This window comes from Populus trichocarpa, chromosome 6 (genome assembly GCF_000002775.5).
Source record: "Populus trichocarpa isolate Nisqually-1 chromosome 6, P.trichocarpa_v4.1, whole genome shotgun sequence".
Classification (NCBI taxonomy): domain Eukaryota; kingdom Viridiplantae; phylum Streptophyta; class Magnoliopsida; order Malpighiales; family Salicaceae; genus Populus; species Populus trichocarpa.
Genome location: NC_037290.2, coordinates 19,396,335 through 19,422,528, shown reverse-complemented (window position 1 = coordinate 19,422,528; position 26,194 = coordinate 19,396,335). Strand labels below are relative to the sequence as shown.

Here is a 26,194-nt window from a genome sequence, read left to right as displayed (position 1 = left end):
CTCAATATTGAAAGACAAAATTGAAAAAAAAAAAACCTTAGTTAAACAAGGTTAACTCGCAAACTCCATAACCATTAGTATACCATTGGGATAATCTCATACAAAGAAAAAGGAAAAAAACTTCAAAGACCAATTACTAGTAAATCAAATGAGAACATGATAACTTTAAATAAAGAAAAATGAAAAAAAAAAGTTCATTCTTTGAAAAATAAAATGCTAAAGGAACAAAATTAAGAAAAAAAAATAATTAAAAAAAGGTTGAGAAAACCTGATCCGAGCCTACCTGGGTCAAGACTCAAAATCTCTGACTTAGTTGTGATACCAAGTTAACCTCTTTCAAAAGCAAATTAAATAAAATCATGAAACACAATTATCGAACAACCTAATGTAGAAGGAAGAAATCGAAAAAAGAAATTTAATTAAAAAAAAGCAACATAAAAAAATAGAAGTCAACTTGGGTTAACCCTATGACCACGAGCACATGATCGAGATAAACCAATATAAAAGAAATGAAAAAAAAGTACGAAGACAAATTAATAATAAACCAAATGTTGAAGAACAAAATTGAAATAAATCAATTTTAAAAAAACAAAAGTAAACTCGTGTTAACCTTTGAAACCGGTGACTCTGATCATGAACTTGAGACTAACCCCATTAAAGGCAAATCATAAAAAATAACAAAGCAAAACTCTAAAATAATGATAAAAAAAACATGAGTTAAAAAAAAACCCAAGCAAACATAGGTAAACTTTTTAAATCTGATCTAATATTTAAAACTCGCAATCCATAAAATCTTGGACCCAAATTCAATCAAAAAGTTTAATTGTCAACCAATTTAATTTTAAAGGATGAAATCGTGAAAAAATTTATCAATATAAAAAACTTGTCAAAACAAAAAAGATAGCAACAAAAAAAAAATAGAGAGCAAATTTAATAGAAAAAAACCTAAGGATGATGAAATTATAAAAAATAAAAATCTAAAAAATGATCCCAAACAAAACAAATAACAATTGAAAGAAAGAAGATCAAATTTGAAAGATTAAAAAAAATAGTAGGGGTGCAATTGAAAAACATTTGTGATTTGATAGATTATTTATAGATTAAAAATGGTAGGGGTGAAATTGAGAAATATTTGTAATTTTATAGATTATTGAAAATAAAAAAATAGTAATCAAAAGGATAAGGACCAAATGTGAAGGATAAATAAATCACAGGGGTTGGTTTGGATTTTTGAAGAGGATAGCACTAGATTCGATGAGCAGAAAGAGAAAAAAAAAAGAAAAAAAAATGGTTGAGATGCCAAACTAGAGACGCGTTCGTTGCACGTGTCGTCTCATTAGGTAAGAGGCATCAAGACCTTTCAAACGTCATCGTGGAAGACAATGTTTGGTGGCCGAATGACTCCACACATATCTACCAAAGGGCGTAGAGGCTATCCATTCGCTGTATTTAATATATGATCAATTACAGTAATATCCTGAGTAACCTTTAAGTTAACAATAAAACCAATGTAAAAGGACAAAAAATATTTGTGAGAGAGTTATGTTAATTTTGTCTTTAAAGTGAAAAAAATAAAATGATTAATCTAACCCTGCTTAAATTGTTAAAAATAATTGTATCATGGTGAAAATAACACCTTGCCTCTAATAGCTAGTTCAAAGTTTTTCTTAGGTCAATGACAATTTTATCAATTCACTATTCCAATGAATAGTGAGGGTATAATAACTTCCATTTCATTTTTAGTTTTTTATTATTATTATTATCATTTCAATAAATTTTTTGAAAGATAATTTTATTCTAAAATTAAAATAAAAAAGGTTAAGGTTTGTTTAAAAAAAGATTAGGTGCTCCTAGGTTTGCAAGAACAAGTTGTGCCTAGCCCAAAATAAAAAGCCATGATCTTGGGTTTGGAATGCTAGAGCATGCATGTTAGCTTTTATTTCTCATCCTTTCTAGTTTTTTTTATTATAAAAGATCAGATGACATGTTTTCCAAATAGGCAAACGACACGTTGCTTTCTATTGTAAATTTCGGTCACCTACGATGGATGGAAAATCATGGTTCAAGTTTTGGGATCCCAAAACCAATTTTTCTTCAATCTTTTTGACTTGACAACATCTAAAAATATATGATATGGACCGTATTAAACACCCTCTAACCCAAAAACTTTATTTAATTAGTCGAAAACCCCCAAATTAGACAATAAAAAAACCTTAAACCCCCAAATTAGACAATAAAAAAACCTTTTTTAGCTCTGATTTACTTTTTTTGACAAGACAAAGAATCCAAGCCAGCTCCATGTAACTCTTCTCTCCATAACGAACGGATTGATACAAATATTGGTCTTTTTTCATGACTAGAATATGCTTGATCGACCTCCTTTTTTTTTTATTTTTTCGATGACTTTCTCTGTTCTCTCTCGACATTTAGGGATGAGAAACTAACAAAAAAAGTTCAGGACTAGAACATTAAGTTTATAAACATCAAGGACCAACTATAGCATAAACTAAGAATTCATGGACTAAAATGTAGTTTTATGTACCTTTTCAACATTCAGCTCTGTTTTATTTTTTTTGTTTTTTTATTCTTATTCTTTTAATTTTTTTTAATTACAATTGAAAATTATATTTCACAATTAATTTTTAATATAATACCAAAAAATCATCGATCCTATGCACATGTTAAGAGTATACAAAAAAAAAAAAAAATACTTTGACACAGAAAACTACGCCAATATAACTTTGTAGAATGAACAGTGTCATCCCTAATGTTATTTGTGGGAGTAAACAGTGCATCACTGTTCTGTTTTTATTTGCTGTAATTTCAAAGGACATGCCTCAAAGGAATTTTACATCCATGACTCATGTAGTTCTGCATAATCATAAACATGCCTGTTGAGCAGGAAACATGATAATCAACAAGATTACAATTCTGGAGTAATTATATCTCAGACTTCTTCGTCTAACTTATCGGACAACTTTCTTAATTCCAACCACTGGCTTAGCTTCTTCCAATTCTGCTGGATGTGGACTATTACTGCTAGCACAACCATTATTATTACAACCGCAGACTTTCTAAACTCAGAAGTACTCTCCGGGCTCGCAAATTCTGAATCTTGGAATTCGGAGTCTAGAAAAGGATTGCTGATATAGTCGTAAAGATGCAGAACAAGCCTAATCAAGGTAAGCCCAATGTAGTGTGCTTTGTGCAGTGATTTAACATTTGTCTGCAACAAGAAGTTGCTGATGATCTGAGGAAGTAGAAAGAAATCTTGAACAACTCCTGCAAAATCTTTTAGGATTCTCATCCAAATTTGTTGCACATGAATAGCTCCTGTTTTATAGCTACCATTTTCAGGATGAAACAGCATGTCTCGATGCCCATATACAGATAGCCATATAAGAACACCTGTGTGTACAGCCGAAGTACTTAGAAGGACCAGTTTATTGTGAGGAACCCAAAAATGTTTCATCTTGGAAGTACAAAGTGGTTTGTTCTGATATTTGTACACCATCAGGAAAATCCTTGAAGTGAGTAGCAAAGAAACCAAAACAAGAAATCTTCCAGCATAGTCGAGGACTTTTGGCAACAGCCCATACCAATCAAGATCATAAGACGAAGATATGAAGAGAATTTCAGCACCACTGAGCAATGGAAGGCTATAACCAAGAACCTGAAGAGCAAGCATGACAAGAGACACATAAGGAATAACATTTGTTTGTTTCTTCATATAATGGAGTTGGATCCATGTCATTGCAATTACCCCACTAAGCAACAGAATTCGAAGAATCCCTTCAAAATTTCTTCGATAGGCCACAGTCAATGTATGGTTTTCATAACGAGGCAAGCTTACAGGGCCAAAATATAAGGGGTCATCTTGACCCATTCGATAGAGTGAGTGGTCTTGACAAGGAGTTTTGTTAGTCAGCAAGCTAACAGGGCCAAAACATAGGGGATCATCTCGACCCCTTTGGCTGGTGATGGTGATTTTGGTATGTTCCATGTTTTCAGAGGGATACTGAATTTCAACTTCAATCAAACAATCTAGGCCCCTTTCTACACCAGTGCCTCCGATTGCAACCTTTCTGCAGCCAATAAGATGCATCTCACCAATAACTGGATCATATATACCTTCCAAGAACACCTGTGAGATATTCCTGTAAGATATCATGGTAAATTCCCGAGTTTCTTCTTTCAATTCTCTGAAAACAAGATGTGTTGAGACATTCAGAAGCTGTCTGTTGGTGAAGGTGACATTAGCTGTTGTATTGACTGCAACCTCCTTTGAACCATCTTCGTGGAAGTGTCCAATTAGTGGACCTAGCGAAAGTACCTCCATACGAATGGAGATACGTGTACCAAGACCATCAGGTAGATCAGGGGCAATACAGCCATCAACGAGGAGCTCATCGGAGAGCGAATCAAGCTGAGCTCGTGATTCTGCTCCTTTTAGAGCGGGATACCTCGACAGAGAATGGCTGAGGGTAGTGAAACGCTGAGCTCGCTTTTTAAAGGAGCTAGCCGGACTAAGCTTTGAGTAATTGTATGACAAATACGAATAGACTGGGTTCCTCAAATATGAAGGTTGCATCACTAAATCAAAAAGAAGATGATAGTTTGAGCTTACTCCATCTCTTATGTTAGATATGCTTCCGAACACTAAACTCCTCTGCTTGATCGACAATGCTCGAGGAAAATAGAGTGATATCCGTAAAGTGCATCTTTTGAGTTCTGAATCATCTCCAGTACGACAAGCAAGCATGCAAAGTTTCCCGCTTGAAGGATTCCACCTCCCCTCAGCATTGAAAACCAAGCCTGAAAGACCGGTCAATGTTCGTGCTAAATTTGGATACATTTCTGCAGGAATTACTCTCAGCACCGCTGAAACTTCTGCACCATGACTGTCATTTGAAGTTGCTTGACTGCATTGGACATGTTGCAATATGAGCTTAATATGTTTGTAACTCAAATTCATGTCACCAATGTCGTTCCCAAATAAGACGGATGTCAATTTTCTGTCCTCTACATAACTTCCACCAAGTTTATAATCTGGAAAAACACTGAGAGCTTCCCACGAAACCTGACCGAGAATAGTACAGAACTTTGACCAACTAAACTTTTGGACTCCATCTTCCATCACCTCATCATGAAAATATGGATATGGCTCACAAGTTGGCGACGCCTGCACCGTTGAGCTAAATTGATACATCGATTGATGGCCCAACTGAGAGGTTATGTATACTGTATCAAAGTACTTAGGACTCGCCTTTTCATTTAAGCTACGCATTTCTCCATGGATTTCTCTATTTCGCAGATTGAAGGTCATAGGATAGCGAAGGACAAGTGAGATTTGATCAGTTTCTAGACCAAAGCGATTCGCGAAATCTGAAGGAACATTAATCCCGATGCCGCTAGTGACTGTTGACTTTCCCAGCAAACACAAGTTGCGTTCCCCTCCATTCTGTTCATTCTCGGTATAAAGCCCCTCAAAGGCAAATGTAAGGGCAGATGTACCAGGTCTAATGAAATTTGGCGCTGGGTTATAACCAAGAACAAACGAGCTCTCTCTGGATATGCCGATTACCAAATATCCTCCAACACTAACCGTGTTTTGAAAATGCTGGACCTGGCTAACGTCTTTGACTTCAAAAGACACCAAATTCAAGGCAGTGGGGAGAGAAGTAGAGCTGGTTGGCAAGCCACTGTCAAAAAATGGCATCAATGGTACCCCACCAGTTTTCTGCTCCCAATCTCCGTTGCTGAAAGCGAGCCCTCCCATAAGTCTAAACTTTGTATCTTCATCAGTTTTCAGTTCAGAAGCTGACGACAGGAGAGAGCGGCACTGCTTTTCAACTTCAGATAATCTGCTGTAAGTGAAAGTAACCGCAGGATCACTCAATATACGGTACACGTCATCATCAGGAAGTGCGAAGCTAGCGATCATGAAAAACTCTAACAGGGCCAAAAGAAACAAAAGCAAATTCTGGATCTTCATCTAAAAAGAAAAGAAAACACAGCAGAAATCCAGTTGCAGATAAATTAAATAGCAACCATGACCGATCTAGAAATCATACGAAAGTAAATAACAAAATCCCAAGAAAAAAGAAACGAAAATCACAAAAAAACCTCAGCTTCACTTGATCTTAAACTGCAGAATTTGGAAATGGTTGAGGAAGTCAAAAGATAAAGCAACCGGTTGTAGCCAGTAGCAATGGTTGACTTTACAAAATGGCTTGCAAATATTTTTATCTTCTTCCAGAAAAACAGCCTTAAAGAAAGCATTGGGATGCAGAGCCAAATTGCCCCATGAAAGCGGAGAGGTTAAGTGGATATGTTGTGGAATCTTTTGTTACAAGGGACTCAGGATCCTTTGCAGTTAATGATCAAGCATAATTATTAGCATTGCAGATGATTTTGCCTGGAAAGAAATATCACACTTAATAATGTGTTTCTGATTCACTGATTCAAAATAATATTTTTTATTTATTTTTTAAAAATTATTTTTTATATTATCACATTTAAATTATTTAAAAATATAAAAAAATAATTTTAAATAAATTTTTGTAAATCTTTGAAAAACAAACGGCTCCTAAAAATGTAGTCAAAGTTATTAATATAAATCGGTTTGCACCATATTTGTATCTAAAATTAATGATAAATTAGATTTAATAATAATAACAATATGGTCCATTAATTATGGATAACTAAAATTACATTGCAATATGTTTTTGAGAATAGATTCCCAACTCCAAAATCATATTTGAAAACAGGGAACGGTGAGTGAAATTATTACCCAATGATATCCTTTGATTTCTATTTCCAACAGAGAAATGGATGCATGCAAGCTTTCATAGCTCAGTTGGTTAGAGCACCCGTTTAGTAAGCGGGAGGTCTTGAGTTCGACTCTCAATGAAAGCAGGAACCGCTGCCTTTCTTCACCCTTTATTTTTTCTATTTTAATGTGAAACATGTTTTAATTTATCTCAACCTTGCAATTCTACTAATGGGTAATGATGAAGCTACCTCTCGAATGGACTTTGCGGATGCATGGAGGACAATTTGGGAGAGAACACAAGCAGCTGAAATTCTCGTCAGATGCCTATAAACTGAGCGAAGGGGGACTGCAAATGGTTTTTTTTCTACAACTTCAAGCGACTAAATTAGTAAAACTTATTATTTATTATTCGAATGTCATCCATCAAATAAATATGACACTAATCAAATTTGACCAAAGTTAGCAGATTTCAAAAACTGCAGCAAATCCCATTTGTGGCACAGCTTTCTCTCCCTAATTACAATAAGTTGCTGGGTTATGATCTCGAATGAAGAGGTTCAAGTGTGCTTGGGTCATACTCTCCTTCCTCGCTAAAAGGCATCAAGTGTTCACACAAGGTCACTCTCAACATAAAACGAAATTCAATGCAAGACAAAAACACACGAAGAGAGTGAACTCACAACCATAATTTCTTCATGTGGCAGATGAATCCTAAGAAGGTTTCGACTAGAAATATGTTAAAACTTAAAACTACATAATATTAACATAGTTGGGGGGAAAAGGAACTAGGGCGTCCAAGCAATTAACTACTTGAGGTTAAAAAATCTAGAACTATCTGGTTACCATACTGTACTAATAATAGGTTCGTAATCCATCCACACAGATAGCTGTGCTGTCACTTCATGTTTCTTTTCTTTTTAAGAGTGTGTTTGGTATTGCGGTAGCTGTTGTGGTTGTGGTTTGAAAAAAATTGTTTTATAAAAAGTACTTTTAGTTGAGGTTGGTTTGAAAAAATAGGTGTTTGGTTAAAACTGTGGTTGAAATTGAGGTTGAAGAAAAAATAGTTTAATGTGTTTGGTTAAAAGAATACTTTTTAAATTGAGGTTATAAAATAATATATATTAATATTGATGGTTTTTAATTTAAATATTGTAGATTTAACTACTGTTATTACATTATGAAATAAATAATATTGATATCAAATATTTTTTATTATTCCATTAAACTATGTGCAATTTCATCACGTACGAAATATATCCAACAAGAACTATATTTTCCATGGTTTCTTAAGTGCGCAACAACAAAAACTGAATTTTTTGTTACATCATCAAACGATCTCCTTCTAATTTTTTGAAAAAAACACAATTACAAATAAAAATAAAAACTGAATTTTTTTAACTGGATCGGACCCGGCAAGAACATAATTGGGCTTGCGATCAAATTCTGTAAATGTTACGTCATCAATTGATCTCTCTTTTAATTTATGTAGTGTTACTAAATAATATTAAACACTAGTTTTTCGAGTAAAATATATTTTTTTTAAAATAATTTTTTTAAAGCACCTGGCACTGTTCACGTGAACAGTGCCACGGTGACTTATATTTAGCTGGACACCCAGGTGAATTATATTCACCTGCAGACGTGAGAAGCAGCTCCCAGCTGCTTCTCACGAAACGGTGTTTCACCAAAAATGTCCATGGGTCCCACATGAAAAGCAGGTGAGTTTTTATGTTACCAAACGTAATGTTTACGCGGTGAGCTTTAAAAGCAGAAGCTACCGCGTAAACAAACACCCACTAAGTTTGCCTTGAGGCATTTCATTTAAACTACAGTTAACCAGACATCTTCCAAATCATACAGTTTTTATAATGTCAGAATGTTAATATCATCCTGTGACCACCAACAAAGACTAATTTGGCAGGTGATCCATGGGCTAGAAAACAGAAAATTATTGAAACTAGAAACAAAAGAACAATTCGTATCCTCAATTAACAAATGGTAAATTCCCTCAATCAAGTCCTCCCAAACTAGTCTGCACCAGCCTAAAAAGCTTTGCCATACCCATCCTTGGCAGACTTCAGCCTATCAAAGTTATCACTACCGAACTTATCCCAGATACTCAATACGTTACAAACCATAACTTACTCTCCCAAAGGCATCATCTCCCCCATAAGAAACTGATCTTTGACCTTTAATTTTATGGGAGGGGCTGAAATTTTATTGAAGAAGGAAGGATACAAAGCTACAGAGCTTTTCAATCGCTTAGCGCATCTGCTCAAGAGACATCTCTAAAAACAGCTGTGGCAAAACACCATAAGAAGCCAGAAAAAAATGCCAGCTGCTTGTCCTGAAATATTCTAGAGTTCCTCTCACACCACACATGCCAAATCATTGGCAAAAAAATTATACATCTCCACAAAGCTTTTACCTCCCTTAGAATTTACAAAACCCTCAAACCTGATCAGAATAAACTCCAAGTTTTGTGCAAAACTAAACCCTAAAAGAGACAGAAATGAAAGCTTGCAAAATATTTGAACTACAGGAAAGGAAGGCACAACCAGTAGCTCAGAGGTGTAGGCCTAAGCAACCATGATTTGGATGAATTTCCAACGAAAGCAGGCTATTTTATGGGGGAAGTTTAGGATGCCAGCATAAGAGCACACATAAAGACAACTGGGCACAAACAATATTCTCACATTCAAGTAAAGCCCAATTATAAAAGCAATCCACGAACCCCACATGAATGTCAGAATAAAGAAGGTGTATGTGGGAAACATTGAATAACTCTTCCCAAATAACTACATGTTGAAAAAGTGAAGCTCAAATTTATCATCCAGTTTTAAGAAACTGGCACTTTAAATTAATATATTTTTGCCAAAGTTAATTTAACAAAATTATTTTATAATCCTGGCTGATCAAGAAGAAAAGGTAGCACACTGCAAGAACAAAGAACGAACAAAGACACCGAGGAGCGACTGATAAGGAGCGGTTCCAGTTGTTTTGTACATAGGCATATAGGCAGCTAACTTTCCAATGGCAGTAGATCAGTCAAGGGTGATCTCAGTCATGGGATCAAGGCCAAGCAAGATGGAGGTTCAATGGGATCCATTCTCTTCGATTGCCCTTATTTGTCTATTGACTTGATGCTCTTCATCTCAAACAAAAGAGTTCACTATTATTAAACATAATTATAAAGGCAAAGTAAGATAAAAATTACAGAACTCTTGCTCAATGTTTTAATGTTGACTTGGTAAATGTTTTATTAATCCAACTTTCTATCGTTGCTCCCATCTGAATCTATGTAACTGATTTTGGCTCTCTGAACTCAGAAATAAAAAGAACTAATGAAATCATAATAGCTTGGGATCTACCAACAGCACTTGTAAAAACAGGTAGTGCAACACTTAATGATAAAAAATAGAACATGCATAGAAATTTTGATTTGGGGGCATGCAATCAAGTGAATACAAGGGTATATTAGTCCCAACATATCAATAGTCTATTAACCAACCTTTTGTCCAGGTTGCACCAATAACCTTAGTAAATTTCAGCCCAGTAACGGTATCACTATTGAACTTAATACATCCGGATCATCAATAAACTACAAACCATGAACAGAAATCTGCCAACAACACTTGTGATATGTAACATATTATAATGAAAAACACAATGTACAGAGCAAGTTTGATTTAAAATCAAACAATCAAGGTAAATACAAGAAAATACCAGTCAACATATCAATACTTCATGTTCACAACAATGAACTGTAAGCCAATTAATTAGGAAGAACAAAGAATCACCTCATAAAGGAGGCCCTATGCCCTCATACACATTCAACAGCTAGTTCCTACCAAGCGGAAGGGATCTGCAACTATATGTCTCCTTGAATTTTTTCTTCTGTGATGAAGTAAATATGGATGCATATACCTCCTTAGTGGCATTAGCTGGTACCATATCTGCCGCCATAAACCGCTTCGAACCACCATTACTAACCCCTTTCACATTCTCAACCTTCCCATTTCCTTTCACTTTCCCAGCCACCTTATCCACTCCCTTAACATCAACAATCCCATGCTTTTGACCACTCAACCGCGAAGTCACCACGCCATGACCTGCAAACTCCTCCCCATTATCCTCCACTTCCCCATTCTTCACCTTCCTTTTCTTCTCCTTCACCTTCACCTTCAATCTATCCCCTTCCATTCTCTCCCTTAAAACCTCCACCTCTTCCTCACTCCCATTTATCACAATCTTATCACACTCCTCAAACTCCTTATAACAAACCAAACATGCTGACGACTTCACCTCCTTCAATGCCTTAGCACTCAAAACATGTCCACACTTCTTTAAAGAAAAAAACTTATACTTCCCATTAAACTCTAACCCCGTTACTGGACATTGAAATCGGGCATTACCCAACCCCTCACCTGGAACCACCTCTAACTGTATGTTAATCATATCTTTCAAACCTTTTATATAACCAAACTCTTTAGGCAATTTTTTACCAATCAAAGCCTCAACTAAAGCTTCCTTATTAAACATATTACCGAGGCGATCAATTACGCAAGGTTGCATCAAGGGCTCATTTGAAAGTGAGCAATTAAGCCATTTCGATAGGCGTTGCTCATGTGGATCTACTTTATCAGGCTTTTTTTCAGCATACATGTTGAGATAGCAGTCCCTGGACTCTGCCCCCGTGGCACCGCCATCGCCACCGCCGCCAGAGAGCCGGGTTTGTAAAATTAGCGTGGAGAGGGGGGTGATTTGGGGATTTGGTAAAACGGAGGAGTCTTTCAAAGGTTTTCCATTAAGGGTGAAGTAGAAAGAAGAGGGGTTTTGGTTGTTGGGTAAAAGAGAGAGCTTGAGATTGTGGAGGGTTAGGGTTTGAGTTGGGTCCAGAGTTAGGGTTTGGGTTTTGAATTGGGGATTTTGGGATTGGATGAAAATTTGATGGCTTTTTGTGTGCATTTTGGGAGATGAGGTGACCAAGGATTTTGGGATTTCTAGGGTTTTTATTTTGATGATTTTGGGAAGAGAGCGAGTGAGATTTGATCGAGAGAAAGGTCAAACGGGGATTTTATAGGACAATCGGAGTCACCGACAAGATTGTCGTCGAGCAACTTAATGACATGTCGTTTACAAAACTGCTGTCTTCCAGGTTAGATTTGACGGGCTGCAGTTCATTGGGCCTACGGTTTTCTTGTCTGAGTAGTTACTGGACTTATTTGGTTTGTTCTCAATGGGCTTTCTAGCTTCTTTTTATCCTTCTCCAAAGCACTCCATGATCTTAAATTGGGCCAATCCCTTGCTATGGACTGCTTGATTCCCTTGACTTTTGAAACATCTGATCAATAAATAAAAACTTGAGAATTTATTCGAAGAAATTGAAATATTTTCTTGTTTATATGGTTTTATTGCATTTTACCTATAAAAATTTTTAGAACATAGGATTTTTAGAGGTTTTTTAAGTAGATATGAACAACACCGATTAATTATGGGTAACATTCTCTCGATTTTGTTTAATTATGAGTTTATAATTATTTAATTCATGAAGAATTATTTTTGTCGGTCCATGTTTTGTCTAATCCAGCCCATTAATATTAGAACTTTAACAGTCTTTCTCTTAGGTTTTTTATGCAAGTCTAAATAATTTTTTTAGCTAAAAAATATAAATTTATGGCTAAAACATTCCGGTTTAATTAATGGTTCATATTGGCTCATGAAAGTTTATAATAGTGGGAATTATTATTATTATTATTTTAATTTTTTAAGATGTTTTCCGCACTTTACACGCATTCCTCATTTTATTTTTAATATTTTTCTTTTTATTTTAAACTTTGATTTCCTTCTAAAATTTATTCAATGATTCCTCTCATTAGAGCTAGAAAATAGTTTTCATACGTATATATAGAGATTCACATGGTTTCCTAATTTCGTGAGATAAATGCTTGGAATTATAAAGGGTAGATGCCTAGATTTCAAATTCTGCAAGCAGAGTATATTTTCGTACAGTACAAAATCGAATGATCACATTGTTGTGGCAATGTTAATTTGAATATGATATTTTTTCCCCTGTTGATATTATACCAAATTTACATGGCTGCAGCAATTGGTTATAAAGTATGCTTCCATGTCCAAAAAGACAGAAAAAAAAGAGCATAATTGCTGTAAAAATTTCATAAAGATAAAAGAATTTTTTTTAAAAAAAATTAGCACAATAAATTAAAAATATTAACAGATTAGCATAAATATAAAAATTTTTGATGAAATAATATTTTTTTTGTACATGTCACGATTAAGAAACACGACACTTATAACTTGTCATTATTCAAAATAACAACTTCTACAATAATATTAAGAAAGATCACCAACGATGACCAAATAGACAACACTTGTCATCAAAGTCAGGTGAGCCACCCACAATCTTTGGGTGACAAGTATGATCCATTCGGGTCATCGTTGATAATCTTTTTTTGTATTGTTGGATTAATCTAGTTGAGATCTCTCTTATGGTACTAGTGGTGTCATAATTAAAATTTTAATGTGCATTCGAGTTTTTTTTCTCTCTCCTCTCTCCTCTTTCTTGCCCATTTTATATTTTTTTATTTATAAAAAAACTACTATTTTAAATAACAATAAGCTATAAATATCATATTTTTAAATTATAACGCCTATAAACTATGTTATTTTTTTAAAAAAATTATTTTATATTATTTCATTAATGTTTTTTAAAATGCTGATGATCCAAAATAGCAATTTTTTCATGCTTCTCATCCAACGTTCTGTATTTTTACGTCTCACTCTTCACTCTTCACTTTGCAAAGTGAACAGTGGAGAACATATCCACTGTCAACACCAAGTCCTTCCCTTCAACTCACGGCAAGCAACTCCTCACCATCAACAACACAAAAAGCTCCCATCCTCCAGCCGACAGCCAACAACTCCTCCCCTCTTCACTGTGGTCAGCAACAACAGCCACTACGTATGTAATAGTAGAACCAACTCCACCTTCAACCAAACCCGATCTGTCCAAGCTGCGACAGAATCTCCTTCAGTAGCTCCTGCACGCCGACCTCCTCCTTTTCGCTAGTTGCTCCTCTTGGTCACAACCCCCTAAGCTATTGATAGAACCCATCTAAAAATAATAGAGGCAAGGAAGAAAAATAATATCAAATCTTTATGCTGAGTTTTTTTATTTTTTTGCAGGTTTCGACTAGCTCTCACTGATGGGATAAAAAAAATATCTTCCATTATAATTGATTTCACACTTTCAAAACAGATATTTTAAGTTATTGTGTTTTAAAAAATGTTTTTAAATATAATATTTAAAATTGTTGTATTTTAAAAGCTTGATGTTTAAATATATCATGTTTTTTAATAATAATAATATTTATTAAATTTATGCTTATAAAACAATAAAAAATATAGTTCTTGTTGGATGGATTTTGTATGTGATAAAATTATAGATAGTTTAATGGAACAATAAAAATTATTTTATATAAAATATTATTTATTTTATGATGTAATAACAGTAGTTAAATCGATAATATTTCAATGAAAAACTATCAATATTAATATATGTCTTTTTTAATTATTTTATAACCTCAGTTTGAAAATCATTTTTTAACCAAACACATTAAATTATTTTTTATTTAACCTTAATTTCAACTACAGTTTTAACCAAACATATATTTTTTCAAATTAACCTCAACTAAAAATATTTTTTATAAAATAATTTTTTAAAATTACAACCACAACAAGTAGCACGTCCTAAACAGACTGACATGTAACCTCACAAATAATTCCATCTTTATGGTAGCTGGGGCGGGGACAGGCAGCCTCTCAACTGTCCGTCCTCGACGTTTAAGGAATGGGACAAAGATATGACATTGCTTTTGTTTCCCGAGGCAGGCCTGGTGGAGGAATACAAAATAGTCCTCCAGTTAATTTTCAAATTTCTATGTTTCAAAATATATTGGCCATCTACCACCCTTCCAAGAAGAGATGACGGCCATCTACCACCCTCCCAAGTCCCAACCATCCTTTTAATTTAATAAGAGATGACAGCCATCTGCCACCCTTCCAACCAGTGAAGACAGCGTCTTCTTCTATCAACCCCCATGCAGGCTTCAACTAACCTTCCTTTTCTGGTCTGGACTCAAGCTACGGTCTTTGTTTCACGCCCTTTTTCTTTCCAATTTCAAAAATATAGTTTCACTTTCACTTTCTAAAAGAAAAAAACAACAAAATATCTTGGATCAAGGAAACCATGCAGCAGCTATTTTTGCTAAACTGAAGCTATTCTTTTTTTTCTAGAAGCATAGTAAGATCAGCTTTCTTATTAAAAAAAAAAGAAAAAGCATCTAGAATTGATGTTTTGTTTCCTAATGGAGTGCTTAAGTTACGGATATAGTTATAAAAACCGACTCGGTTTAAAATGTATCTAATTTCATAGCTTATTTAAAATTAAAAAAATAATAATTAGAAGGTTAAGAACCAAACATGAAGATGAAATATTTATATGTTCTTTTTTTATTTATATTTAATATAATTATATTTAATAAATTTAATTTACAACAATGTACCATCGAAACTTATAATAAAACCAATGTAAAATAATAAAAAAAACCATTAAGTGATAGTTTTATTAGTTTTGTCTTTAAAAACATCAAAATAATTATACTATTTCAAAAAAAATTAAAAATACAAAAATATCCCTAAGTAGTAGTAATTAGATTATTTTATTTTATGGTTAAATTAATTTTTTTTACTATACAAAAAAGATGAAATTGCCAATCTAACTCTGTATAATTTGTAAAAAATATTATATTATGGTTAAAAGATTATCTTATTCAAAACCTAATTCATTTTTTTTCACTGATAATTTTATAATTACATTATTATAATAAATAGTAATATGAGTCAACAATAACTTTTTTAGGAGAATTTGTTTTTTTAATTTAATGATAGAAAGTCATCTGCAGCACCATCCTGTCTTAAAGGAACACATTAATATATAAAAGTAAAGAAGTTAACAATTTGTGAAGATCTGTAATGATATGGAGATGGAAATTCCGCACGATTTGTTTATTTACAGCAAAATTTACCATTGATCAATATCTCATCAATTGTAGGCTAATTTAGACTAATTTGCTGGGGAAAGATGATATTGAAAGGAGCGAACCAAAATGAAAAGGATGGGAATAGGTGGCCTTTTTATTTTTTTGTGAAATATCTATTTTGCCCTTAAAAAACTAATTTATTGGGAGTAATTTAGGATTTATTTCTCATTCTAAAATTTAAAAGGGGGCAATTATTTTTTTTTGTTTAATAATATACAATGAAAAAACTCTTGTACAGTAGACTCATTTCTTTTAAAGATAACGTTAAGAGTTGTTTTTATCTTTTTTTTTTGTTTTTAATGAACAATTAAATGACTCACACGCCATTGAGAGATGATTTTCTATGCCTTACATTCAAGAGCTTTTTTGTATTTGTACTCATGTATTTTTTAAATTATAGGGTTGGCTTAAAGGCAATTGTATAATTTAGTATATACAAAAATTATTAAAAAAATTATTGTCGTGTGGATAGCCCTCGCGCTCTTGGGGCAACGCGTGCGGAGCTCTTTAGTGGTCAAACATCGCCTTCCGCAGCAGTGTTTGAATTATCTTTGTGTCGCCTCCTTAGATAGGTGACATGTGTGGTCAAAGGCCGTCGAGTTTGGCTTCAACAACTATTTTTTTCTTCTTCTTTCCTCTCCCTTCCCTCGAAATTCACGTTTGTCATTTAAAATTTCAAGGTAGTCTTTTTAGTTGGGGATATTTGAGTATCAATCTCCATTCTTTTGATTTATAATTTTTATCCTTGGCTCTTTTGTGAGTTTTTGATTTGTTTTCAATTTTATCCTTTAATAATTTTTTTTTTTAAATTTGGTCCCGATTTTTTTTCTTCATTTTTCTTCTTGCCTCTTTTGTAAACTTCTCATTTGTTTTTAATTTTATCCTTTAATAAAATTTTTTATTTTTTATTTTTTAACATTTTAACTCTTTTGTTGAATTGATGCGCGAAGGCGTGCCAGCGAGAACACTGCTGGGATCTCGGCAATATGCATAGGTAGTGGCAGCATGTGTAGGTAGAGCTAGATTCAACAGCAATACATAACGGGTGTGTGCGAACATCGGGTGCATGTTCAACACAACTTCAAACTTGGATAGAGGGTTGTCCTAGATGTGCAGAAATACAACTAGGCTGGCAGAAAAGGTTTAGCTGATTGACTTGATGGTCCATGAGGTGACAAACCAAGAGAAGTTACAACATGAGTGGTGGGTAGTTGAAGATAATTTTTTGTAGTTACTATTTTTAGCCAAACTGTCCAATTTGGATAGACCTGTTTAGGGGGCAGTTTTCTATGTAACTTCTGTTTTTTTTTTTTGTAATAAAAAAAGGCCAAAATTATGTAGCAAATAGGAGAATTATGCATGGCACACATAAATAGTTTTGTGTATCCTTTGTTTTGGTATTAATAAAGGTTGAGAGCCTTTTCCTATAAATTATATTTATGATTTTGATTTCTGATACTTGTGTTGTTGCTTTATTACTTGAAAGACTTTGGGGAAAGTGTTTTAAGTGTGCGGAACACCTTAGTATATAGGCTAAACACGAGTTGAAATTGTGAGGTGGGTTAAGTCTAGTGTGGGACTAGTTGCTAAGTTGGGAGTAAGATTGTGTTGAGAAATTTATCCTCGTGTCAAGTGGTATTAGAGCACGGTCCGTTCTGTTTGAGAAAATTATTGGCTTGAGGATTAATGCCATCAGGTATGTAGATAATTCAAGAGAGCCTCACTCAACTAAAAATTGTTCTGGGTCCTATGGCTGAAAACAAAGACCAATCTATAAATGAAAGGCTTGCGTACGTAGTAGAAATGATAGAAAGGGCTGTTAGGCAGTATGTGGATCTTGCAGCTGATGTAAGTCGTAAAATGCAAGTTCTTGAGGATGAGATTGCTATTCTGAAGAAGGCAGTAGTAAACGTCCCTGGGGGTGGTGGCTCGTCCAAATCAAAACTGCCAGAGCCAAAGTCATTTGGTGGTACAAGAAGTTCGAAGGAATTGGAAAATTTCCTTTAGGGTATGGAACAATACTTCAATGTGGTGAAAATTGGGGCTGACGAACAAGTGAACATCACAACAATGTACTTGTCAGGTGATGTGAAGTTGTGGTGGAGAACTTAGATCAAAGAAGATCTAAACATAAGGCATTCTAAGATTGAGACTTTGGATCATTTAAAACAAGAACTGAAGGAATAATTCTTATCGAACAACTTATCTTGGCTAACGAGAAAGGATTTGAATATGCTAAAGCAGGACCGATCGTTGAGGGATTACATCAAAGAATTTAGTTCTTTGATCTTGGACATAAAGAACATATTTGAAGAAGATAGGTCATTCAAATTTATGTCAGGTTTGTAACCTTGGGCTCAAGCTGAATTGCAAAGGTAGAAAGTTAAAGACTTGTCTTCTGATATTGTTGTTGCAGATAGTTTGGTTGATTTTAAGACAATGACACGAGATGAGACTATTCTTGTCCCTTTGAGATTTAAAACCAGGGATAAGAAGGTTGGAAAAAGTAAGAAAAATAAGCTTGGTAGGGGTAGATTCAAGCTTTTGATTGACAAGAGTAAAGCCAAGCAAGCAGATGTGTCGAGGAAAGAAACCAAACTGAATGCTGAATGTTTCATATGTGGAGGGCCGCATTATGCTAGGGAATGTCCAAAAAGAGAAAAATTAAATGCCATTTTGGTCAACGACAGTGAACATGAAAAGACAATCACACACATCAAACCCAATACATGTGTTGAACTGTTTGGTTGCAGAATTTGAGGATTCGGTGGATGAATTTATCCTTACCGACATTGATTTGATGTGTTTGGATGCTTTGTAATAGGGACAGTTAGGTGTTGTGGATACTTTAATGTATGTAAAAATTAGAGTGAATGACAAGGAAATTATTGCCATGTTAGATTCCGGTGTTATGAACACCTTTGTTGCTGACAAGTTGGTGGCACAGTTAGGTCTGCAATTGAGTAATAGTCAGACAACAATAAAGACAGTGAATGCAAAGGCACGATGGATAATGAGAACTACTTATGGTGTACCCCTAACATTGGAAAAGTGGCAAGGGAAGTATGCTTTTATTGGTTATGACCCCTTAATGATTTTGATGTGATTCTTGGCCTAGATTTCTTGAAAAAGGCTAAGATTATGTTGATGTTGTATTTAGGAGGGATTTTAATTGCTAGTGAAACATGCCCTATTTTTGTTCCTTATTATAAGACTTTGGTGGCTGAAAGCAAGAAGGATAGTAACAACATGATTTTGGCCATCGCGATCATCAAAGCCTTTAAAAAGGGCAGTGAAGTATTTCTGGCAATAGCAATAGGTGAGGATTCTGGACATAGTATGCAAGCATCGAATGTCATTTCTAGAGTATTAAAGGAATATGAAGATGTTATACCACCTGATTTGCCGAAGAAGCTTCCATCAAGAAGGGTTGTTGATCACCGAATTGACCTTGTGCTTGGGGTGACACTACCGTCGCAACCCCTATATCATATGTCTCCTAGAGATTTTGATGAATTGAGAAGACAACTAAAGGAATTGATAGACACCGGGTTTTTTCGGCCGTCTAAAGCTCCATACGGTGCTCCTGTCCTGTTTCAAAAGAAGGTTGATGGTAGTCTTCGAATGTGTGTAGATTATCATGCACTAAACAAGGTGACGATAAAGAACAAGTAAATGGTGCCGCTGGTGCAGGACTTGATGGACAGCTGAGTGGGGCTTCTATCTTCACGAAACTGGATTTGAAGTCTGATTATTGGCAAGTTAGAACTGCCGAGAGGGATGAGCACAAGATGACTTGTGTGACAAGGTATGAATCATATGCATTTTTTGTTATGCCATTTGGCTTAACCAATGCTCCAGCTACGTTTTGTAACTTGATGAACGATGTGCTATATAAGTTTCTGGATGACTTTGTTGTCGTGTATTTAGATGATATTGTAGTGTTTAGTAGAATCATAGATGATCATGTGGTGCATCTATCTAAGTTTCTATCTCGACTAAGGGAGCATGAGTTATTTGTCAATAAGGAAAAATATGAGTTCGCAAGTGCTGAAATTATGTTCCTAGGACATATGGTAAGTATGGACCAAGTGAGGATGAATCCGAAAAAGATACAAGCCATATTGGAATGGGCAGCCCCTATGACGGCGTTTGATTTACAATCCTTTTTGGGATTGGCAAACTACTATCGTCGATTTACTAAGGGTCATTGCAAAGTAGCCGCCCCTCTTTCTGATTTGTTGAAGAAGAATTGGAAGTGAGATTGGTCTGATGGATGCCAACGTGCATTCGAAAAGCTAAAGAGGGATGTTACATCAGCGCTGATGTTAAAGCTACCTGATTTTGAGAGGTCATTTTTTATTGTTTTGTATGTTTGAATTTTTTTCTTTCAATTTCATCCTTCAACATTTTATTAGTTGAAGATTGAGTTTTAAAGTTTTTAAAATTTATTGCTTCTACACAAATAAATTGGGTCACGAGCTTAATGAATTAACATGAGTTATCATTATTTTCTTAGATTTTTTTCATTATTTTTTTTTTCATTCAACATTATATTTTTTTTCTTTAAAACATGATTATATCACATGAACATTATGTGTTTTAACTCAATTTTTTTTATTCAACCCGCGGTGACATAGCTAGGTTTGGATTATGCCATGTTGCGTAACTACTAACCAACTCAATCTATTGCAAAAACGACTTTGAATTTTTCTTTTTGATATGTTCGTGTTATGGTTTTCGTGATAAAGACATTTTCCTTGCAAATAATAATAAATAAATTTTTTTTTATTAATTTTGAGGGCATCCATACGACAAGTAAGAAATTTTTTATTAATTTTCTTCGCAGATAAAAATTTTCAACACTGAAAACAGAAGTAATGACAAAGTTGGAAATTAAATGCCCACATGGCACTCTTTGAACCATCTAATCAACCTCTTTTGTATCGACTAGCTGCCATGCCAAAACGTGGCTGCCCTTCTTATATATACACCATCAAAACCAGGCCACACATTCATCACTCTCTTACCTTCATCGCTCTTTCTGCTAAGGAAGAGACTGGAGCTGGCTTAGTTACCAGCTACTATACTTTCAATTTTTGTTTTGTTGTTTTGGTTGTTGGAGCAAACAATTATGGCTGGGACTGGAATGTTTTCTGAAATATTGGATGGTGATTTGTACAAGTACTACTCTGATGGAGAATGGAAGAAGTCTTCTTCTGGCAAAACTGTATCTATTGTCAACCCAACTACAAGAAAGACTCAGTACAAGGTTCAAGGTATAGTTGATTAGATTTAGATCACTCCCATATCGCTGTTCTTTGGACAGCATGCATGATCAGTTCTTTTTTTGAGAAATGTTCCCAGGAGTAATTCCTTAGAGCTTGAAAGAATGTGCATGAATGACACTACTCCACCGTAGTTATGCCTAATAATTATTTGGGGATAGAGAGATTCCTTAATGATGAAGCATGTTTTATATTCATGCAATTACCTCTATTTATGAACTGAGAGTATGAAAAAAAAATCAATTTTATATATGTAAGAAACTTGTTCAAGCAAGAGATGTATAGTTAAGAATTAGGAAATTTGATCTTGGGACCGTTGATTTTTCTTTTGGCATAGTTTGAAATGATGGGGAGAGGGGAGAACTGCATTTTTTTTTTCTCTTTCTGATCCACCTGAAAAATTTAGTTTACGTATAAAATTTGTTATGGTTCTGAAACAGCTTGTACACAGGAAGAGGTTAACAAAGTGATGGAATCAGCCAAGAGCGCACAAAAAGCATGGGCTAAAACTCCACTATGGAAGAGAGCAGAGCTTCTTCACAAGGCAGCTGCTATCCTGAAAGAGCACAAAGCCCCAATTGCTGAGTGCTTGATAAAAGAAATTGCAAAACCAGCTAAAGATTCAGTAACTGAGGTATATAATTAGTTTTCTCCATTTTCACATTTGAACTTGACCATGCAAATTAATGATAGAAGGGAATGATTTATCTGATTTTCTTATTTGATTCGTTGAAGGTTGTGAGGTCAGGAGATCTTATTTCCTACACTGCTGAAGAAGGGGTTAGAATTCTAGGAGAGGGAAAATTCTTGGTCTCTGACAGTTTTCCTGGGAATGACAGAACCAAGTACTGCCTGACTTCTAAGGTATAATTCTCAGCTCACATATCTTCTTTTCTTACTACCTGTATAATTTATGATTATGACTTGTGAGGATGAGTATAAGGACCAAGAAAAGGTAAAAGAAAGTTGACTCCCATATCTTTTAATAGTATTTATATCATTGGTGAACAGAAAATGCAGGGGAAAAGTTTGTTTGATGATGTCAACATAACTAACATTTTGATTAAAATCTTATAAGGTGAAGAAGAGTTCAAGTGTAATTAGGAACAGAAATTGTCATAAATGATTATGATGTAAGAATATCTGCATGAACACAACATTACTCACCGGAATTAGAACCTGATGGATCAATCCATATGTATTTGGGAGTAGCCACAGTTAGGGAGTTCGTTTAGATAGATATTGGTGTCATTTGTCTGCTACTGTTACATTAAAGAGATAATGGGTGGGAGAAATTAACTAAAAGCCAATAGTTTGGATCTGTATTCTAAAAGTTGTAACAGATATGGTTCTCATTGTTTTTTTCTTCACTAAAATACTGTTTGTCTTTGTTCTCTTGCTGCTAATGCTAGTTTTCTGTGTCTTTTTTCATTTTATTACTCTGTCATTATTGATTTATCTGTCACCACTAGCTTTATCGACTCTTAAGGTTCTATCGATTATCCTATTCTACAGGCCTAATAAACTTCTTCAGATTCTACTTCGATATAGATTAACCAATGGCATCATGATAGGCTGAAGGTGAAGGGGGCAGCTGTTGACTGTTGTAGTTCACTCTCCATCCATTCAATCATTTTTCATGGAAATGAATGAAAATAGTAGATAATAATTAGAATTCTTAAAATAACTTTCCACGGCATAGTTAAATGAGATACACGAAGGACAGGGAACCAGATGGTATCAATATTTTTAAATTCATTGCTGTTGGATGTGTTATAACCAATGTATGATGCCCCATTCCGGATCCATATATAGCAATCCAACTTTCTTTTCATGACCAGTAAGAAACTTTTTTCCTGAAGAGTATATGCGTGAAAGATGTCTTTTCATAACTTTCACCAGTATAATTGTCTTCAAACTTATATTGGTTAGCTAATTCGATAACACTAAAATCACAGATTCCCCTCGGAGTGGTTCTAGCCATTCCACCCTTTAACTATCCTGTCAACTTAGCTGTCTCAAAGATTGGTCCTGCATTGATTGCTGGAAACTCCCTCGTGCTCAAGCCTCCAACTCAGGTACATGAATGTCTCCTTTATCTTACTCATTATAATGTTTTCCATCAATGGGCATTGTATCGAAAATTTAAGGATCCTTATGTTGGTTGACTTGAGGTTGTGCCTAAAAATAATGATTCAATTGTATGCATTTGGAGGACCTGCTTTTTTAGAGGGTTTTACATAAGGACATAAAACATAAAATCTTTTCAAACACCGGAAAAGTAAAGCAAATATGCATCTAATATTTTCTCTTATTTTAATCATAGAGGAAGGGTTGATCCTCTTAGTCTCACCTTTGAGTTTTCTTTCAGGGTGCTGTCTCTTGCCTGCATATGGTACACTGTTTTCACTTGGCTGGTTTTCCCAAAGGCCTAATCAGCTGTGTCACCGGGAAAGGGTCTGAGATTGGTGACTTTCTTACTATGCATCCTGGTGTGAACTGTATAAGGTAATCTTTCATTTATCTTCTTCTGAAACTTCATTAGCTCCTTCCTTGTACTTGTTTGATGCATAACGTGGTGTGTAAATCCCAAGTTGCATTATTTTTCCTCAGCTTCACTGGTGGAGACACGGGCATTGCAATTTCAAAGAAGGCAGGCATGATCCCTCTTCAGATGGAATTGGGAGGAAAAGATGCCTGCATAGTGCTTGAAGATGCTGACCTAGATTTGGTAGCAGCAAACATAATAAAAGGAGGCTTTTCTTACAGGCATGAGAATTTTCTATAAATCTCATTAAGGTTGCATATAGCATGGGGATGATGAAAATGTAGATATTGTCATTTTGTTTCGTAAAGCCAAAAATGGATGTGTGTGTCGATGTGTTACACTTCTTCAATATAGTGAAAATATCTTCTATCTACATTTGATGAGGAAATTTCTGTGTCAATAGGCTGGCTAGAGATAGATAGATACAGATAAATCATGCTAATTATTTTCTTTAACGAGGATAAACTGGAAGCATATCAAAGATGCTGGTGAGAATTCGTTGAGATAACTTCACTGCCAATTTTTTGAAGGAACACAATGCAATAACGGTGGCTAGAATTTCACTATATTTGAAGCCAGTTTCTGGACTCTGGCCAATGAAATCATTTCCTTAATTTTGCTATGAACACATTACATAGACATCTTATTATATGACATGTTGATTTACATGTGATCTAGATATATTTAACACAACTCAAACCACACTTTAGTAGGCCATCTTAAGTAATCTATCTGTTTCTGTCTCCATCCTTGTTTTGTTATTAATACAATGTGTATATCTTTTCTGCCACATATATAACAGCGGTCAAAGATGCACTGCAATTAAGGTTGTCTTGGTGATGGAATCCGTTGCTGATGCTCTGGTTGAAAAGGTGAAAGCAAGAGTTGCAAAATTAAGAGTTGGGCCACCAGAGAATGACTGTGATATCACCCCTGTAGTCACAGAGTCATCGGCCAATTTCATCGAAGGACTGGTAATGGACGCCAAAGAAAAAGGAGCAACTTTCTGCCAGCAGTACAAGAGAGAGGGTAACCTCATCTGGCCCTTGTTGTTAGATAATGTGAGGCCTGATATGAGGATTGCATGGGAAGAACCATTTGGACCAATTTTGCCAGTAGTAAGGATCAATTCTGTGGAAGAAGGAATTCACCATTGCAATGCTAGCAATTTCGGACTCCAGGTATAGCTCATCTTCCTTCACAACATTTCTGTTTTAGTTAAAGCTGAAGCCTCTCAATTGGATTAACTTCCACCACCCTCTCCATATTTGATATCAATGCTTGTTTCTGATTCACAGGGTTGCGTGTTTACAAAGGACATCAACAGAGCCATGTTGATCAGCGATGCAATGGAAACTGGGACAGTTCAGATCAACTCGGCACCAGCTCGTGGACCAGATCATTTCCCTTTCCAGGTGAACCAAAATTTTCTGAAAATGCTACAGATTATGTTACTTAATTACTTAGATTTTGCTTCGTGGCATTACCCTGAGGACTAACAACTGCATTGTTGACAGGGTTTGAAGGATAGTGGTATTGGATCACAAGGCATCACCAACAGCATTAACATGATGACCAAAGTCAAGACCACAGTTATCAACTTACCAAGCCCTTCTTACACCATGGGTTAGTGTTATCTACAAGGGAACCAATAATCACTACGACATCCTTAGCTGATTAGTAATATTCGAGGAAGAGTTATCTTTTTCTACTACATCCTTACTAATTCATATCTAAGAGCATGATGTGGAATAAAGATGCATAAATCAACTGCACAATTGTGTGCTGCCAGATTGCTAGTCGTTGTGCGGCTGTTGTAAAACGTGGGCTCTAGCACTGTGCTCCTACTTTCCGATTTCGCTGAAAATGTTTCAACGAGACTTGATAAATAGACGAATGAGAGTTGTATTTGTTGCTATCATATTTATTTGAAGCATGGCAGTGTTGACAATTGCATATGAACTGGTTTGCACTAGCTTGTTAATTTCTGAACTCATTGTGAAGCGATTGAGAGGAACAGTGTTCTGTTGTGAACATGAACACAAGTTGCTAATTAAGCTGAAACAAGCGCATAAGGTTGGCCTTGTAAGCTGCCTGGAATTGAGAAGAATGTTTGTTGTTCGGGAGCCCGTTAGGCTACTCGTCTCTCAAATGAAGATGCCTGTGTTGATCATTTTGTTCTCCACCTGGTCTTCCTCTTGTTTGGCCGTAGCCTTTCGACATTTTTCTTCTTCTTCAGGATCCTCCATTAGAAGTAGAATCTGAAGAGTAAAAGCAAAGAGAGGCAAAGGAACTGCGGCTGCAAGGAATTTTTAATAAATCACATGATGCAGATGAAAGCATCCGAATTACGATTCCCAGCTTGTTCCTCATTGTTTAATGCCACATTACAACCTTGAGGATTAGCCTAAGCCTTCGATCGAACCAGAAAGATGGAGTGGATATAAACTGGTTCGAGAAT

The 26,194-nt window shown here is 35.1% G+C and overlaps 4 protein-coding genes and 1 non-coding gene across 7 annotated transcripts; 3 read left to right on the top strand and 2 right to left on the bottom strand.

Annotated features, from left to right (window-relative positions):
* Window positions 1-2,947: 2,947 nt before the first annotated feature.
* LOC7485229 (uncharacterized) lies at window positions 2,948-8,473 on the bottom strand. Its single transcript, XM_024603395.2, has 3 exons — window positions 8,409-8,473; window positions 6,127-6,148; window positions 2,948-5,995 (listed from the first exon to the last, which is right to left on the bottom strand). The coding sequence occupies exons 1-3, from the start codon at window positions 8,471-8,473 to the stop codon at window positions 2,948-2,950; spliced, it is 3,135 nt and encodes a 1,044-aa protein (XP_024459163.2).
* Window positions 6,845-6,918, top strand: TRNAT-AGU (transfer RNA threonine (anticodon AGU)). Its single transcript has one exon. It is a non-coding gene; the product is annotated as a tRNA-Thr (tRNA).
* Window positions 8,474-9,449: 976 nt separating the features above from the next.
* LOC7485230 (uncharacterized) lies at window positions 9,450-11,841 on the bottom strand. 2 transcript variants are annotated; one of them, XM_024604442.2, is made up of 2 exons: window positions 10,576-11,841; window positions 9,450-9,947 (listed from the first exon to the last, which is right to left on the bottom strand). In XM_024604442.2, exon 1 carries the CDS (start codon window positions 11,741-11,743, stop codon window positions 10,616-10,618), a length of 1,128 nt encoding a protein of 375 aa, XP_024460210.2. In that variant the 5' UTR covers window positions 11,744-11,841; the 3' UTR covers window positions 9,450-9,947; window positions 10,576-10,615. The 2 variants fall into 2 exon arrangements, with proteins under 2 accessions (XP_024460210.2, XP_024460209.2); XM_024604441.2 differs by having other exon boundaries at window positions 9,450-9,923.
* A 5,859-nt stretch (window positions 11,842-17,700) lies between these two features.
* LOC112327993 (uncharacterized) lies at window positions 17,701-20,159 on the top strand. Its single transcript, XM_052453753.1, has 5 exons — window positions 17,701-17,875; window positions 18,314-18,576; window positions 18,722-18,974; window positions 19,058-19,448; window positions 19,532-20,159. Exons 1-5 carry the CDS (start codon window positions 17,701-17,703, stop codon window positions 20,157-20,159), a joined length of 1,710 nt encoding a protein of 569 aa, XP_052309713.1.
* Window positions 20,160-20,897: 738 nt separating this feature from the next.
* On the top strand, window positions 20,898-25,691 carry LOC7485231 (NADP-dependent glyceraldehyde-3-phosphate dehydrogenase). 2 transcript variants are annotated; one of them, XM_002308355.4, is made up of 9 exons: window positions 20,898-21,176; window positions 21,626-21,819; window positions 21,921-22,049; window positions 23,144-23,263; window positions 23,557-23,693; window positions 23,799-23,954; window positions 24,536-24,914; window positions 25,032-25,148; window positions 25,251-25,691. In XM_002308355.4, exons 1-9 carry the CDS (start codon window positions 21,032-21,034, stop codon window positions 25,362-25,364), a joined length of 1,491 nt encoding a protein of 496 aa, XP_002308391.4. In that variant the 5' UTR covers window positions 20,898-21,031; the 3' UTR covers window positions 25,365-25,691. The 2 variants fall into 2 exon arrangements, with proteins under 2 accessions (XP_002308391.4, XP_024458376.2); XM_024602608.2 differs by having other exon boundaries at window positions 21,034-21,176; window positions 21,637-21,819.
* The last annotated feature ends 503 nt before the right edge of the window (window positions 25,692-26,194 follow it).

What these genes read in the sequence shown, in the direction of transcription:
- LOC7485229 (XM_024603395.2), bottom strand. Translation starts at nt 8,473, where the DNA reads ATGGACATTTTTGGTGAAACACCGTTTCGTGAGAAGCAGCTGGGAGCT. An exon ending in GCTGCTTCTCACGTCTGCAG is followed by an intron (nt 6,149 to 8,408) that starts GTGAATATAATT and finishes CAAATTCTGCAG; the next exon opens with TTTAAGATCAAGTGAAGCTG. An exon ending in TAAGATCAAGTGAAGCTGAG is followed by an intron (nt 5,996 to 6,126) that starts GTTTTTTTGTGA and finishes TTTTCTTTTTAG; the next exon opens with ATGAAGATCCAGAATTTGCT.
- LOC7485230 (XM_024604442.2), bottom strand. Translation starts at nt 11,743, where the DNA reads ATGCACACAAAAAGCCATCAAATTTTCATCCAATCCCAAAATCCCCAA.
- LOC112327993 (XM_052453753.1), top strand. Translation starts at nt 17,701, where the DNA reads ATGATAGAAAGGGCTGTTAGGCAGTATGTGGATCTTGCAGCTGATGTA. An exon ending in AAAAATTAAATGCCATTTTG is followed by an intron (nt 18,577 to 18,721) that starts GTCAACGACAGT and finishes GCTTTGTAATAG; the next exon opens with GGACAGTTAGGTGTTGTGGA. An exon ending in AGGGAAGTATGCTTTTATTG is followed by an intron (nt 18,975 to 19,057) that starts GTTATGACCCCT and finishes TGTTGTATTTAG; the next exon opens with GAGGGATTTTAATTGCTAGT.
- LOC7485231 (XM_002308355.4), top strand. Translation starts at nt 21,032, where the DNA reads ATGGCTGGGACTGGAATGTTTTCTGAAATATTGGATGGTGATTTGTAC. An exon ending in CTAAAGATTCAGTAACTGAG is followed by an intron (nt 21,820 to 21,920) that starts GTATATAATTAG and finishes GATTCGTTGAAG; the next exon opens with GTTGTGAGGTCAGGAGATCT. An exon ending in TGCTCAAGCCTCCAACTCAG is followed by an intron (nt 23,264 to 23,556) that starts GTACATGAATGT and finishes GTTTTCTTTCAG; the next exon opens with GGTGCTGTCTCTTGCCTGCA.